At 35.2% G+C, this 15,928-nt stretch overlaps 1 protein-coding gene across 2 annotated transcripts in view; it reads right to left on the reverse strand.

Moving 5' to 3' along the window:
* LOC140450276 (probable ATP-dependent RNA helicase DHX35) overlaps window positions 1-15,928 on the reverse strand; it is a 332,996-nt gene that overhangs the window by 48,689 nt on the left and 268,379 nt on the right. For both annotated transcript variants that reach the window (XM_072543802.1, XM_072543803.1), the window contains one exon: window positions 4,823-4,985. In XM_072543802.1, coding sequence (XP_072399903.1) covers window positions 4,823-4,985 — 163 coding nt within the window. The remainder of the gene's footprint in view (window positions 1-4,822; window positions 4,986-15,928) is intronic.

The following is a 15,928-nucleotide window of genomic DNA, read 5'->3' on the forward strand; positions in this document are numbered from 1 at the left end:
TGTGAAATAGAAGATGTCATACGAAAACAGGATACATCAATGCGTGATAGCCTAAGCCCAGAAAAAAATTAGCAATTACCTACCTTAAAGTAAGATTTCAAATTACATATTTTATAATCCTATACATGTATCTACCTAAAAATAAAAAAAAAAAACAAAATATTTAACTACTTAACTTTCATTAGATTAAAAAGGGGCCGCCACCACTTCTTACCTCTGCGTATTCTGTAATTAGCTACTGAATTATCAAGTAGATCGACGGCTCCCATATGTCGACTATATTCATTTATCATATTGGGTTGATGTAATGAATCTTCCTTTTCCAATATCTAACTTGCTTTTTTATGTTACAATAATTTAAAAAATTCTGATGCGACATAAAATCTGCTTTGCTGCATCTTTTATTTATGAATCACGCCAAGCTACCGAAAACGAAACATTAGTACTGAAGGATAATAAAATTTTACTATGAACAATAATTATTAAAATTTTATTTATATGACATGATTAGACAACCACTTATATAAAAATTAATCACCAGTTCGAAGAAGGAAATCCAAAAAATAGATTTTCGGGAAATCAATAAAAACTGTTTATTCTCTCTATTCAACTTTTTCTTGTTTAATAATGGCATCTATTATAAAGTACAGTTTGATCCGGTTAATTGGGATTGAAAAAAAACCATCCATTGATTTTTGTTATCTAGAATACCGATAAAAAAAATATTGGATTTATTTCTTTCTTAGAACTTAATTTTTTGTTACGATTTGAGACACAAAATTGTATGAAAAAACTTCAAAGTAATTTATAAAAACAAAGAAACAACTTAACAAAGACAGACAACACTTAAAAACACAGAGAAATAAACAAACAAGAACAAAAATATCCGATTAAATGGCAATTACCGCTACAAGCGACAAATTACTGCTAGTGGAGCCACAAACGCGCTGCAAATTACTGCTAAAATATAGATCAGGATCTATTCGAACGCGACATGACCTTGACGACGCGTCTCGGTCTCGAAACGAAGCGACAATCTACAGCACGTGGAGCCACTCAGTATCACTGCTGTTGTTTTTATTTATCAAGCTACATTTTACTGCAACTGCTAGCGACAATATGTCGCTCGTGGAGCCATAGCCTTAGAATAATTCAAATTAAAGTAATTTTGAAGTAAAAAGCATTATTTTTATAATTTGTTTAAAAAGTGTCAAATAAATAAATAATAATAAATAAATAAATAGGTTGCCATGGAAATTTTTTCACTGAGATGATTTTTTCATTCGGGAATGTCTTAAATTTTTATTTGAGATTCTTTATTTTTAAAGAAATAGTAAGTATTTTATAGTAGAAAGAATTGAATACGATAATTTGTTTTTTTTTTCATAAACTCTATTATAAATAAAATATTTACGAAGTTCATTGAAGAAGTATATATTAATTATAAATATTTATTTTTTACAACAAAAATTACCTAAAATATTTCTAACCAAGAAATATTTCTTTTCTTAAAAAATTAGACAAATTAGATGGTTCATTTAACAATATAATTATTTAAATAATACATATTCGTAATGTACGCCAAAAGAACATACAAATTAAAAAAAGAAACGTCAACATCCATAAACAAGAAACAGAAATACAGTTAACAGCTCCTTCCCCCTCCTCCGCTCTCACTAGTTTCAAAGCCGACCAATTTTGAGGACCGCATTTTTGAAGTTTTGTGAACGATTCCATTAAAATGCAATCTTTTTCGAATATTTCACATTAAAACTTTAAAGTATGTTCTTTTAGATGACCTTAATAAGGTCTCTTAATTGTTAAAAACAAAGGTGCTATCAATTTATAAAAAAGGCACTAACTTCGTCCCAAAGTATCCTAGGTTAAATTCTTTTAAATTTGTAAAAAAATTCAGGCTGTCTAAATATGAAAAAATTAGTTTTTTGCAGTCAATGGTTAAAAAGTTATTCTAATTGTTTATAAGCAAAAAATCGACATATTTTTCCAAATTATTTTGCATTATTTAAAAAAAAATTTTCCTATTTTTTTAAATAATAATAATAGAATAAATCTTCTACTTTCAGAAGCTACCCGTATAATTAATATAACTATATAATTTTCTGAGTTATATTGTTACAAAAAAATTTAATTTGGGATAAACAAATTAAATATCTTTTAAACTGTTTGACCTATCGACTTGAAATTTTGATCATATTTTAAGCACTAAAAGACCCAACATTGTGTGTAATATAATGGTTATGAGTTTATTTTCAAAAAAGTCAATAATATTTATAAAAAACCAAAATTGGTCGGTTATATTCGATGAATTTTTCTATAATCCCTTTCATGCACTGGGTGTGGTTGTTGTTGCCAACCTTTTTCCTAAAACCTGCCTGTTACCTAGGTTGTTAAAAATCTAATTTTGTTTCCAGTCTATTTGTTATTATTCTTGTAAATACTTATTATAATTTGTAGAGGTGGCTTAAGAGACTTATAAATACAGGGTATTACCAGCTTATCGAGCGTTAAATAGAAATTTACCATAGGAGTGAAACAATTACAAAAAACCCTAAATGAAATACATAGAAACAGTTACAAAACCCCTATTAAGGGTTCTTAATTACTAAATTACCTGGTACGGTACAAAACTCGGTACACAATTCTGGAACGGTACAAACTTCTGGAATAAATTAAAAACCCTAACCAAACAAAAATCAAGGCCTCACTCTCATCTCGTTATCAATAATACAACCATAACTAATCCACTAGATAAAGCGGAAGCTTTCAAAACTACACTCCAGGCAACATTTATCACACTAGATAACCCAAATTTCAAAAACTGGTTCAAACTTGACACCGAAAAAAGAGTGAAGGACATACTCTACTACCCTCCGCAGCATTTCGGAGATTACAATATCCAACATCCAATTATGGCTCCGGTGCTGGAGGATATCGTCAGAAAGATGTGTAACTACGATAAAAACACATCGCCTGTCCCAAATGGCATATATAGGAGATGCCTCAAAAAACTCTCAGAGAGTATAATCCCGCTGCTTACCAACATTATCAATGCATGCCTTTTACTGTGTTACTTTCCTACTCATTAGAAAGTGGCCAGTACAATCATGATTACTAAACCAGGGAAATCCCTAACCAGCACTGAATCATACATATCAATATCTCTACTGACTCTAGGTAAAGTCTACCAGAGAATCCTTAAGGAGCTAAACACTCTTCTCAAAATGCAGTGACAGAAGCAGCGACCTTCATTTCACGTTCAATCAATGAAAAAGGCAAAATAGCCATTGACATATTCCTAGATGACCAGAAGACCTTCGATCAGGTCTGACACGCACGTCTGATCGAAAAACTCTGCCGCTCTGGGCTGCCAACCATATTCTTAAAAACAATACTTACACTCATAACTCTCCAATCGTACAATAATCAACGATAAATACTCTACACCATTCTCTCCACAAGCTGGAGTGGCTCAAGTCTCAATTTTAGCACCAATCCTATACGCAGTTTATAACAGCGACCTCCCCCGCCCCTACGATTAAAACGAAACCACTCTCCTTTATGCTGACGATACAGCACTGCTCGCCGCAGGCACAGTAGATGGAACAATAAGGAGCCGCTCTGTATTCAGCAGGTCTCAGGCCCAACTTGAAAAAATTGTCAAATTTTTCAACAAATGAAGAGTCACTCTCAACCCAACAAAGACACAAGCCATCCTCTTCAGGTATCCGGGAACTCCTCGGTTTGGAGATGAAGGCAACATGATAGAGCTCTATGGAACCAGGCTCCCGTTTTAAAGTTCGGTCACCTACTTGGGTGTTTAATTTCAGAGAAACCTCAATTGGGATACTGAACTAAATTTCACCCTAAACAGAGTGAAAAGAAGGGCTAGACTCCTGGGAGCCCTATCAGGCAAATCTTGGAGTACATAGAGCAAGACTCTCCTACACACTTATAAAACCTACATCAGACCTATTATTGAATACAGGGCTGTTTTTTATTCTTCACTGAACAATCGCCAAATAAACGCCATCATGGCCACCGAACTACTACGCAAGATCTTGAGAAAGATCATGACAAAGCGTGCTGACTATCCGTCAGCAATAATCTACCAACTGGCAAACATACCCACCATAGAGAGTAGAATCCGAACTCTTGGCAAGATATCAATCTCATCAGATTGACTCTCAGATATTAAATCGACATCTTGCAATAAGATATCGCAGATTTTAACAATCTGCAAGCCAAAAATGCTCAATCGAAAGAGACGTTCCCAAAGTATAGCTGGTAACACGCGAAAGTACCCCCGCAGAACAGCATGGCTAGCAACTTTCCTCACCACACACCACACACCACAAACAACACAACGACACCCACACCACACTGACTGACTACTGCTTCTTAGCAAAGCACTCGTTTTCCCAATCTCTGCTTAACAAACACAAACAGCATTCGCAGACTGACGTCTGCTCTTACCAACTCTCTCCCTGGCAAATGAGCCCACACCTTGAAGAGACGCCCCGCCTAAACGAGGTATAAATAACGTCACCATCTATCCACCAAATTACACATTTTATTATATGGCTGTAAGTATTTGGTTTATAAGCATAATTGTATTTAAGTATATCTTTATTTAAAAAACTATATGTTGTTGTAAAACATGTGTTTTTTTACTACTTTTTATAAAATTGTCGGCCTTGTACAATCTATTAGTGCTACTAAAAAATTATCGTTTAAATTAGTTTGTGTTCTAATTAGTTTAATTTCGAATGATAAAAAACAAACACCTAATTGGAATACTTACCGGCTACATAAAATATCTCAACAGGAAATTGTCTCCCTTCTACTGACATGATAACGGCAGTATCGTTTTTCTTATCATCGGTGGTATTGTTATTAAAAAAGTCCTGTAACTCTTTGGCATCTAAAGTTGCTGAAGCCACTATCAGTCTAAGGTCTTTACGTTTCTAAAAAATATCAATATTATATTAAATATGGTGGATTCTCAACAACCCGCCAATTTTGAATTAAATTTTCGTAGCCCTGATAAACTATAACAGTACAATAATAGCAAATGACGTTGAAGGTCATAAATTCAAAGCAAATGTACAAAATAAACATGAATCATAGAAAAGTCACTAAACTTTTCAACTTTTTTCTATATTTTCACTATTTGGAGAAAAAATGTTTCAACTTTGAGCGCTTATACAGGTTAGTTAAGTCATATTTATCAAGATACTACAAATAAAATCTTTCCTTAAAATTTAGCTTATCAAGATTTCATCAACAAGATCAATTCTCGGGTCTCGTTCATCATCACCCAGCCTTTTGCGTCCACTGCTGGACATAGGCTTCCGTCATTTTTGTCCATTGTGCTCTATCTTGAGCACTTTTTATCCAATTTCTTGAAATTTTCTTGAAATCGTCAGTCCAACGAGTAGGGCATCTTCCTCTAATTATTTTGTCTAACCTCGACCTCCACTCAAGCAATCTCTTCGTCCACCTTTCATCACTGATTCGGGCGACGTGACCGGTCTAGTTCCTATTTTGACAATACGGGTCTCCTCCATTCTGCTTATGTGGTTATTCCATTCTTTTTTTCTATTTTGTGTCCATTCATTTATACACTGTACGTTACATTTTCTTCTAATGTCTTCACTTCTCTTTCGATCTCTCAGCGTATTTCATGTAATTCTTCTCAGTACTCTCATCTCTGCCGTTTCCAGTAGCCTTTGCGTTCTGACTGTGTCGGGTCTTGTTACTGAGGCGTATGCCATTATTGGTCTTACACTGGCTTTAAAAAAATCTTGACTTCATCTCAGTGTCAATGTGTCTGTTTATCTATATAGTGTTATTAAGGCATCCTGTCAGTCGATTTGCATTTTAAAATCCACAAGGAAACTAAGTACCTGTAGCTGGCTGTATACCATGTATCACAAAAAATTTATTTAAAAATCCTTTATAAAAGGTAGGTATATAATTAAAACACCCAATCGGGCTACATCACAAAACTTTTTCGGAATCTATATTCCATCATCAGTGTGTATGTCTAAGTGTCTAGCCCGATTGAGTGTTTTAATTATATACCTTTTATAAAGGATTTTTAAATAAATTTTTTTTATTTGATTTTTGTACTTGATCTCTCAGTTTTAGAAATTGTAGCTGCCAATGTCAAAGTTTCGCCACCATAGGTCATCACAGACAATACACATTGGTCAAATGTTTTACGTTTTAAAGAAATTGGTACATCGCTTTTAAAGATGTCTTTGAATTTTCCATAGGCTGTCCATGCTAGGTCTATTCTTCTTCGTAGTTCGTATGTTTGGTTGTCTTGTGATCTTTATTTCGTGTCCAAGTGGTATGTATTTTTCCACCAGCTCTACTTCGTTGTCTCCAATATTGATATTTCCGCTAGGTACTATGTTTGTCATGAATTTTGTTTTGGAGATGTTTATTTTAAAACTCATACTGGCATACACTAACTGAAGTTAATGAAACATTGTACATATCTCCTTGAGGTTGTCCGAGAACAAAACTATGTCGTCTGCGTATTTCAAATTTTTTAATTTTCAACCGTCAATGTTCAAGCCTTTCTCTTCCAAGTTAAGTTTTTTATAAGCATATTCTATTACTGCGGTAAACAGTTTAGGTGATAAGGTATCACCCTGTCGGACTCCTCTGCCGATTGGGATATGATCCGTGTTTTTATGTAGTTTCACCGACATAGTTGCGTTCTTGTATGTGTTGTAAATTAACATTGTATATCGGTAGTCAATGCGGCATGCTTGTAATGCTTCCAAGATTTTGTCAAATTCTAACGGGGCAAAGGATTTATGGAAATCTACAAAAGATATAAAGAGTGGTCGATTGTAATCGATAGTCTATTACCGTTTTAATGCTCTATAGGTGATCATTTGTTCCAAATCCGGTACGAAATCCCGCTTGCTCTATTGGCTGGTAGAAATCAAGTTTTTTCTCAAGATGATTCGTTACTATTCTTGAAAGGAGTTTTTATAGGTGACTAAGAAGAGTTATAGGTCTGTAGTTTTCTAATTCATGGGGATCTCCTTTTTTGTACAATAGAATTATCTCAGCATTGTGCCATTTGTCGGGTATATTACTGTCCAAAAGGCACATGTTAAAACGGCTTTTCTTTTTCCTCCGTGGCTCCAAGTGCCTCCGATTTTGATCGCATCAGTAACTACACAATCTTCGCCTGGAGATTTGTTATTTTTAACTTTCCTTAGGGCTAGTTTTATTTCATCTATTGTGATTTACAATAGTAGTTCTGATCCTTGGTTGGCAATTCCCTTTTTCCTTGTTAATATTTCTGGTACCTACTTCATCTTCTCTGCTATTTGCTTTGTGTTGGCTTGTGTACAGCAATTTGGCTCATTATTTGGGTCTCGTTATAAATAGCGAAAAAGAGTATTAGACAAATACTTTGAAGAACTTTTTACCATAACTCATGAAGTACATTTATCAATAGGCCATGGTGGTAGAAACAGGATGCTAAAGGAACTTCAAAAAATTAAAAAAACATTACTACCGAAGAAGTCATTATTTACCATGGTTTATACTATTTATCACATTTACCATTGCGAGTTGGGAATTATACAAACAAATCGATTGTTTTGTTAAATTTTATAAAATTTTCTTCTTCTTAGCCTTCTGTCGTCCATTTTTGGACATGCACTCTCCCAACTCCTTCGATTGATCTCTATTCTGAGTAACATACTTCCAATTTGGATAACATTTTCTTCTTGTTCTTAGAGTGCCGTCTCCCTACGGAGGTTGGTAAGCATAATGGCTATTTTTATTTTTGAACTTGTTGCTCTAAACAAATCAATCGATCTGCATTGATACCAATCACGTAGATTCTTCAACCATGAGTTCTGCCTTCGGCCAACAGCTCTTCTTCTTTGAATCTTTCCCTGTATTATGAGTCTAAAAAAATTCATATTTTGGTCCCCTCATCACGTGGCCTAGGTATTCCAGTTTTCTGGTTTGTACAGTGGTGATTAGTTCTGTTTCTTTACCAAGTTTCTCCAGTACTTCTTTATTTGTAATTCTCTCAATCCATGATAGTTTTAATACTCTGCGGTATAACCAGAGTTTGAATGCCTCGATTCTTTTTAAATTGCATTTTTTTAATGTCCAAGTCTCAGCTCCATATAATAATATTGAAAATATATAACAGCGAATGGTACGTAGTCTGACCTCCAAATTTAGATTTTTGCACGTTAGGAGTGGCCTGTTTATTTCTGCAGTATGATCATTGGTTTCATTGATCAAAGTTCCCAAGTACTGATATTTTTCTAGTTGTTACTACACGTTACCATTGATTGTCAATAAGTGATGTATATTGTGTGGTGTTTTTGTAATTAGCATGTACTTCTAGGGGTCTCATGAACTGACTAGGGGTCCTTCAGTACTTTGTGCAAGACCGACTGGGCGGGGAAGTCCTCAACCCCGATACGGCGCGTACCAGTGGCTGATAGGGAACGTTCCTGTAGATATGCAGGACAGGTATGAATAAGGCTTCGCCAAATAAGTACCCGCGGATCAACGGAGGACATGACACAGGTCAGCAGCTGTGTCATAAGTGGCTCGTGGCTGAGGAATACAATTCCTGACAGGTGCGGTACCACAAAGTCGCAGGCGAAAATCAAATACTGATTTAACCGGCTGTGATACTGCGAACACTCACCAACCCGTCCAGCAAGCGTGGTGTTTTAATTCCAATATACCCCTCAAAACACAACATGTTGAATTTGAAACAAAATGGGACGATACCCCAGGTGGGTAGAGCTAGCAGCTCAGAATCCCACACCGGAAAACTGGTCAGCCTCACGGATTCTGTGGGAGGCACAAGCTCAACAAAACGCGCTAAAATAGATACGAATAAACAAAAACAGTTACTACTAGCCAAATACAACATCCAATCTATGGCTAAAGATGAAAAGGTTCACGAATTAGAAGAAGAACTATCCAAGATAAAGTGGGATATTGTAGGACTGTCAGAAGTGAAAAGAAGAGGCGAACAATGTATGCATCTAAACTCTGGAAATCGCTTATACTATACAGGGAAAATAGACGAAACATATGGTGGAGTAGGATTTCTTGTCAAAAAGTATCTCACACCTTACATTTCCACATATAAAAGCGTTTCTGATAGAGTAGCTTATATTATAATAGACCTAGATAATAAAACCAATATCAAGGTTATACAAGTGTATGCTCCCACAACAACACATCAGGAAGAGGTAGTTGAAATGTTCTACGAAGATTTGATAACAGCATTAGAAGAAAATGATACAAAGTATACCATTATTATGGTATAAGAGGTATAAGAAGAAAATACTGAAACTAAAATAGGGATGCATGGTTATGGCACACGAAATTAAAGAGGAGAAACATTATATAACTTCTTAGAACAACAAAATTTATATGCCATGAACACACACTTCAATAAACCAGCAAACCGAAAATGGACGTGGATATCTCCCGATAAAAAGACGAAAAACGAGATCGATTACTGTGTGGCAACAAAGACATTTTTGAAGATATAACTGCTCTCAATCGATTCACAAGTGGCAGCGATCATCGCCTTTTAACAGCGGATTCATATTAAACAGACGAAAAGCAGTAGAAACAGGCCACATAATTATTGTAATCGGATAGATCAAACTAAAATACGACAGAAGGGAGATGAGTACAGAGAAGTCTTAAGAAAATAATTTGTAGAACATTATCAACAAGAATACTTCGACATGAACACAATTAATAAAGAAATGCAACGAAAGCTCTTGAAAGCAGGACTGACTGTTGCAAAGAAAACGAAAAATAAAGAAGACAGAATAAGTGATGGAACAAAACGGTTGATGGAAAAGAGAAGCACATTTCTAAGCGAAGGAAAGCGAAACACCAATGATTTTAAAGAATCGAATAAACAAATAAAGAAAGGAGTAAAGGAAGATAAAGGGTCTATAACGAAAACAAGGTAGAAAAAATAATAGAAAAGAACGGAGGCCTGAAATGCTTAAGATCAAACTTAGGAAAAGCCTATAATAATCTTATTGAAGGATAAAGATGGAAAAGAAATAAGAGAAAAGAACGAAATCCTAAAAGTTACTCAAACATTTTACCGTGATTTATATTCCTCAAACAAGAACCCAGATATCACTGCAAAGGAAGATTTTAAGAGAAAGATACGAATGTCAACTCAGAAATACTCCCTAACATAGAATCCTTCGAAATAAAGCAAGCTATGGCACCACTAAAGAACAATAAGGCTCCGGGCCCAGATGGAATACTTGTAGAAATGTTGAAGGAGTGGAGTGAAATTATTCTCGAAGAATTGAAAAAAAATTTTCAACGAATGTCTTCACAGAGGGAAAGTCCCATATGATTGGAATAAAAGTTTGACAATATTTCTCTTCAAAAATGGAGACAGGGGAGATCTGAAGAACTATAGGCCAATCTCTCTGCTGTACCAAATGTACAAATTGTTTATGAGAGTAATAACTAACAGGTTAACGTCGAAGCTCGATAGCTATCAACCAGTAGAGCAGGCAGGATTCCGAAAGGGTTACAGTACAGCGGATCATCTTCTTACATTCAGAACGCTAATAGAGAAAGCCAATGAATATCACTTGAACTTATACATTGGCTTCGTTGATTATGAAAAGGCATTCGACTCCATAAAACCAAAGCTATACCAATCAACAGAGGAGTTCGCCAGGGAGATGTTATCTCATCAAAGCGATTCACAATTGGACTGGAAGACGTGTTCAAAGACATTAACTGAGTAAATAAAGGAATAAATGTTAATGGAAGAAAACTGAGTCATTTGACATACGCTGATGACATTGTAATATTCGCTATAAGTTTCGAAGAACTACAGACCATGATGACGCAACTATTTCAAGCTTCGAAAAAAGTAGGTCTTAAGATGAACTTGGAAAAAACAAAAATAATGACAAATACACCGAACATTAGAGAAATAACGTTGAAAGACATAAATTTAGAAACAGTAAGCGAATACATCTACCTGGGACAGATAATGAAAGTTAACAAAGAAAATGAAACTGTCGAAATTACCAGAAAAATAAGGTTAGGTTAGGTTAGGTAGGCAGGATTTGGAAAACTGAGTTGAATCTTGAAAAGCACTAAAATAGAACAATATTTGAAAACCAGAATTTACGATCAGTGTATCCTCCTCCCTATACTCACGTATGGTTCACAGATGTGGACACTCACCAAGTCTAATATGGATAAAATAGTAAAGGCACAAAGAGCGATGGAAAGATCAATGCTCGGGGTGAGACTTATAGACAAAAAAACAAACAAATCGATTAGAAGCAAAACCAAAGTAAAAGACGCAGGAGAACATGCTGCCAAATTAAAATGGAGCTTCGCAGAACACAATGCCCGACTAAAGGATAAAAGATGGAACCACGAAATACAACAATGGAGACCATGGTTAGGAAATAGAAGCAGAGGAAGATCACAAATGAGATGGGCTGATGACATTAAGAAGATCGGAAGACACAACTGGAAGCAAGTGGCGTAAAATAGAAAACACTGGATTGATTTGGGAGAGGCCTATGTCCAAAGTTGGATTACTTAAGGCCGAAGAAGAAGAAGAATAATGAATTTCGTGGTAGGATTATCTTTGCTGTCACAGCACATATTTACTTGTCGATAACAGTTTTTAGATAACCTGAATCATTTTTCAATGATATGTGTGGATTTAAGAAATTCATTCGGTAAAAGCTTTAATCGTAGGAAGTCACGTACCTATATTCTCATAATAATAAGGTAAGATCCGATAATTACGAAATTCACAGAATGACAAAGGCACTAACAAAGACATAATGATAGACTTAATTTATAATAAAACAATCCTAAAAAAATAATAAAATAACCAAACCGCTGGAATTGTATGATTTTCCAACAGGTGGCCTTGACGACAGCAGTGGGCTTAAGAAAGCGCAGTTGCCACAATTACCTCAATGTATATTACCTATGTCTAGTTGAAAGATGTACTGTATAAGGTACGTCGCACAAGTTTCTTGAGTCTCTGAACCAGGAGTGTCGTTTGCGACCTGGTCCTCTCCGATCTTCAATTTTGACCATTAAAATGATCCTTAAAAAATTCGTTAGAGCTCGTAAGATCTATAGGCGTGCGGTTTACCCCTAAAATGATGTTTAAAAACCAAATATACCGACCAACTTTTTTTTTTTAATTTGTCCCGCATTTTTGTAATTTCTGCAAGTGTGCCGGAAATTGTTATTAATAAATAACTTATAACAAAAAAGCAATTTTCTAAATCGTTTCGAGTAAATTTTTTTAGGGGTATCATGGAAATAAAAAATACTTTTTCTCTTTTGGTATTTTTTCGAAAAATGCTTCCTTTTCGAGTTATTTGCAAGTTTTTGTTGAATAAATGCCTTAATAATTGATTTTTGGGATTTTTTTCTAAAAAACTATTAAATGAATTGCAGTTCTACAAAAATCTTTATATTATTTCAACCTTCACGTATAAGTAAGAATATTTTGACAAGGATAAGTGGTTTCTATCTTGTTAAAAACATAGTTTTAAATTTTAACGACTACTGTAGCCGTACACGATTAGCGATGGATTTCTCGAAATGCATTTTCGAAATATGTGGTTCCATGCAGGGCCGCCGCTAAGGTATTGGCCGCCCGTGTGCAACTTAATATTTGCCGCCCCCCTTCCAACACTTTAGACATACATACTATTATTTAAAGAAATGTGAAGAAGATGCATAATATAACAATAATAATTTGTAAATAGATAATTATTTACTTGAACATTTAGACTAATCTCTATGATCCAACGTCCATATATTATCCTAATGTATATCCTAATATCCTATCCTAATATCCTAATTTAAACGTCCATTATCCTAATTTAATAACCATGATCCAACGTCCAGAATATGTATATCCTAATATCCTAATTTAAACGTCCATTTAATTAAAATAAACCGTGAATAGAAACATAAACACGTAAAAAAACTAAAAACGCACTTTTCGGGCTTTCGTCTCGGAAAACTTTTTGACAATATCTTTAATGTCCAATGTCACACACACTTCATCTTCAATAGATAACATTGCAGAAAGCAGAAACACATCTTACTACAATTGTTATTTGTTCTATGTGCGCCCCAATGTTTTTTTTCTAATTCATATAATTTTTGATGAGCAGAGTCAACTGTTAATCCTTTTTTTAATGTTGTAGATAGTTCAAACAGTTTTTGAGAATATTTTATATGAGCTGCACCGGATTCATGTCTTTTTAAAATAACAGCTAAATGTTGCAAGTTACTTACCCCATTAATTCCACTAAGTAATTGTCTGCTGCTTTCATCACAACAAAATAGTTTACAAGGTGCACAAAAAACACTATTTAGTGATAATGAGTAAAGTAACCACGGGCGATGAATTTGGTCTTGATTAGGTAATGTGCAGTAATATTAAGTTTCTGAAAATTTCCTATTATTTGTATCTCTGGGGAAGTTAATTTTTGTAATTTGCTGAGGAAAATTTTCAACAACAAATTGAACTTCACTTGGATTCATATTTGCAGGTCATTTTCCAGGATCATCTGAAACCAAATATATGCTGGAACTTCCTACACTGCAATCCAGATTAACTGGAACATTAATTGTTCTGTCTTGGTTGGTGGTTTCAGGTTCAGGCGTTTCAGCATCAGTACTCGCACTATCGCTATTATTGTCATCAAATCATCCGTCTCTATCCGCAGGAATATTCAATTTTTTGGTACTTTTTTATATGGTTTGGACTTTGCTTGAAGTTGAAGGTCCTAAATTTATATCCGAGTCTTCTATATTTTCATGTATGTTTTTCATCAAAAATGATTCCAGTGCACCGCTAAGTTTTTTTTCTCCTCAGTTTTTGCCTCTTTTATTTTTCTATATTAAAAACCTGAAAGTCATTTTCCTTTTCTTTCGGACATTTTGAAATTATCACTTAAGAACGAAGCCGGGCGGATTTAACAAAATAAATCCAAAAACACTGCAAATAAGTGGTCCAAATAATGTTTCTCCAAATAATGTGTAGCCGTAACGCGTATACGAATAAAATTGCTCTGATCTCGACGTTACTTCGAAATACAGTACCTACTGTACAAAAGAAACGGATACAGTACTATATTTTACAAACGAAATCGTCTATCAAAAGCGTGTCTAAATTCATCGAATTCTCAACTAAGACTGAACATAAGACATAATAACCCATCTATAAACATAACCATAGGAACAATATTATAACAGAAACTTTACAACCACTTGTCTAAATTCTTGTAAAGTATCTACGTGTGAAATCTCAAATAACTGGAGTCCGAAAGCCGCCAGCCGCTTTGAATTAAAAAGTATTCCCGAAACTGCTTTATGACTGTACCTACAAAAGGGCGGTAGTTCATACAATAAATAATATTTTTTGACATTTTTTTTAGATTAGGATGAAAAAAAGAAGTATACATGATAAATGAAACACATTTAAGTATTATCACGTACTGAATAATTATTATTGTTTGGAATATTAGAGTTCACAGAATTATCTAAATCATCATCATTATCATCATCAATGGCGGTACAACTCTTCGTGAGTCTTTGCCGCGTTTACTATTGCCTTCCATGTTTGTCGGTCCTGTGCCAGTAATTCCCATTTTCGCACTCCCATTTTTTCTAGATCTTCTTTGACTGCATCTTTCCACCTTTTTCTAGGCCGCCCTACAGACCTTCTTCCCTCTGGCCTTTCCCAGAACACATTGTTTATAAGGCGATTGTCGTTACTGCGTATCATTACTATTTAATTATTCGAATTTATTTTCGTTTTAAAAAAGTATTATCATCAGTGGACTGCTTTTGGCCGCCCGTGTGCGATGCACACTTGGCACACATGGTAGCGGCGGCCCTGGTTCCATGTTTTCAGCAAGATATAATCCATTTATCCTTGTCAAAATATTCTTACTTGTAGTAGTTTTTTCGAAAAAAAAAAATCCCAAAAATTAGTAATTAGGGCTCTTTTGGGGGTAAACCGCTCGCCCAGTGGCGCACCCAGGGGGGGGTTTTGGAGATTAAATTCCCCCCCCCCCCCGACCCTATTCCGACACTGTTACTCACACATTTTAAGGACTCAAAATGGAGGTAAAATCATAAAAAAAAATTCGGTGACCAACCAAAACCCCCGTAGGGGAAGTAACTAAAATAAGGGGAAATAGTCCTAAATTAACAAAACTGAACAGGAAGAAACAAGGTCATGGTGAGAAGACAACGGATCTAGTTGAGCAGCTAAAAACAGCGTACATAGATGAACTGAGATACGGGGCAACCGTCAACGGTTTCTAGAGCGGTAGTCTTAAAAAATAACTACAGCAAAACAAAAATATTGAGTCAGTCCCAGACAAATATAACAAAATCATACGATAGAAAGTGTTGAGCATTATGTATATCTGGGCCATGTCATAAACTTTTTTTCCTCCTTATAGAGGGGCGGTCTGGAATATTTAAAAGACATCTCAGTCCAGGACGCCGCCTCACTGACCTTAGTGCAGGATTCGTTCTTCGTACTCCTGGCAATAGTTTCCGAGGTACTCTAAAATGCCATCACGTCGCCGAATCTAAGTCGAACGCCTACCTGACAAGACTGTCAGCAAGGAGGCTCCCTATCCCTTTTCCCCGTGTCCCCTTTTTTTGGTCCCAAAAACTGTTTTTAGTACGACATCACTCCCAGACGGGGATTTCCTCCTTCCCCACAGTCTGACTTACACAGTCTAACTCACACAGTCTAACTCACTTTTCTACCTCCACCTTCCAGCATCTTTCCCTCTTACCTTTCCGAACCTAGAGAGATAGG

The sequence above is a fragment of the Diabrotica undecimpunctata genome, chromosome 9 (assembly GCF_040954645.1).
Source record: "Diabrotica undecimpunctata isolate CICGRU chromosome 9, icDiaUnde3, whole genome shotgun sequence".
Classification (NCBI taxonomy): Eukaryota; Metazoa; Arthropoda; class Insecta; order Coleoptera; family Chrysomelidae; genus Diabrotica; species Diabrotica undecimpunctata.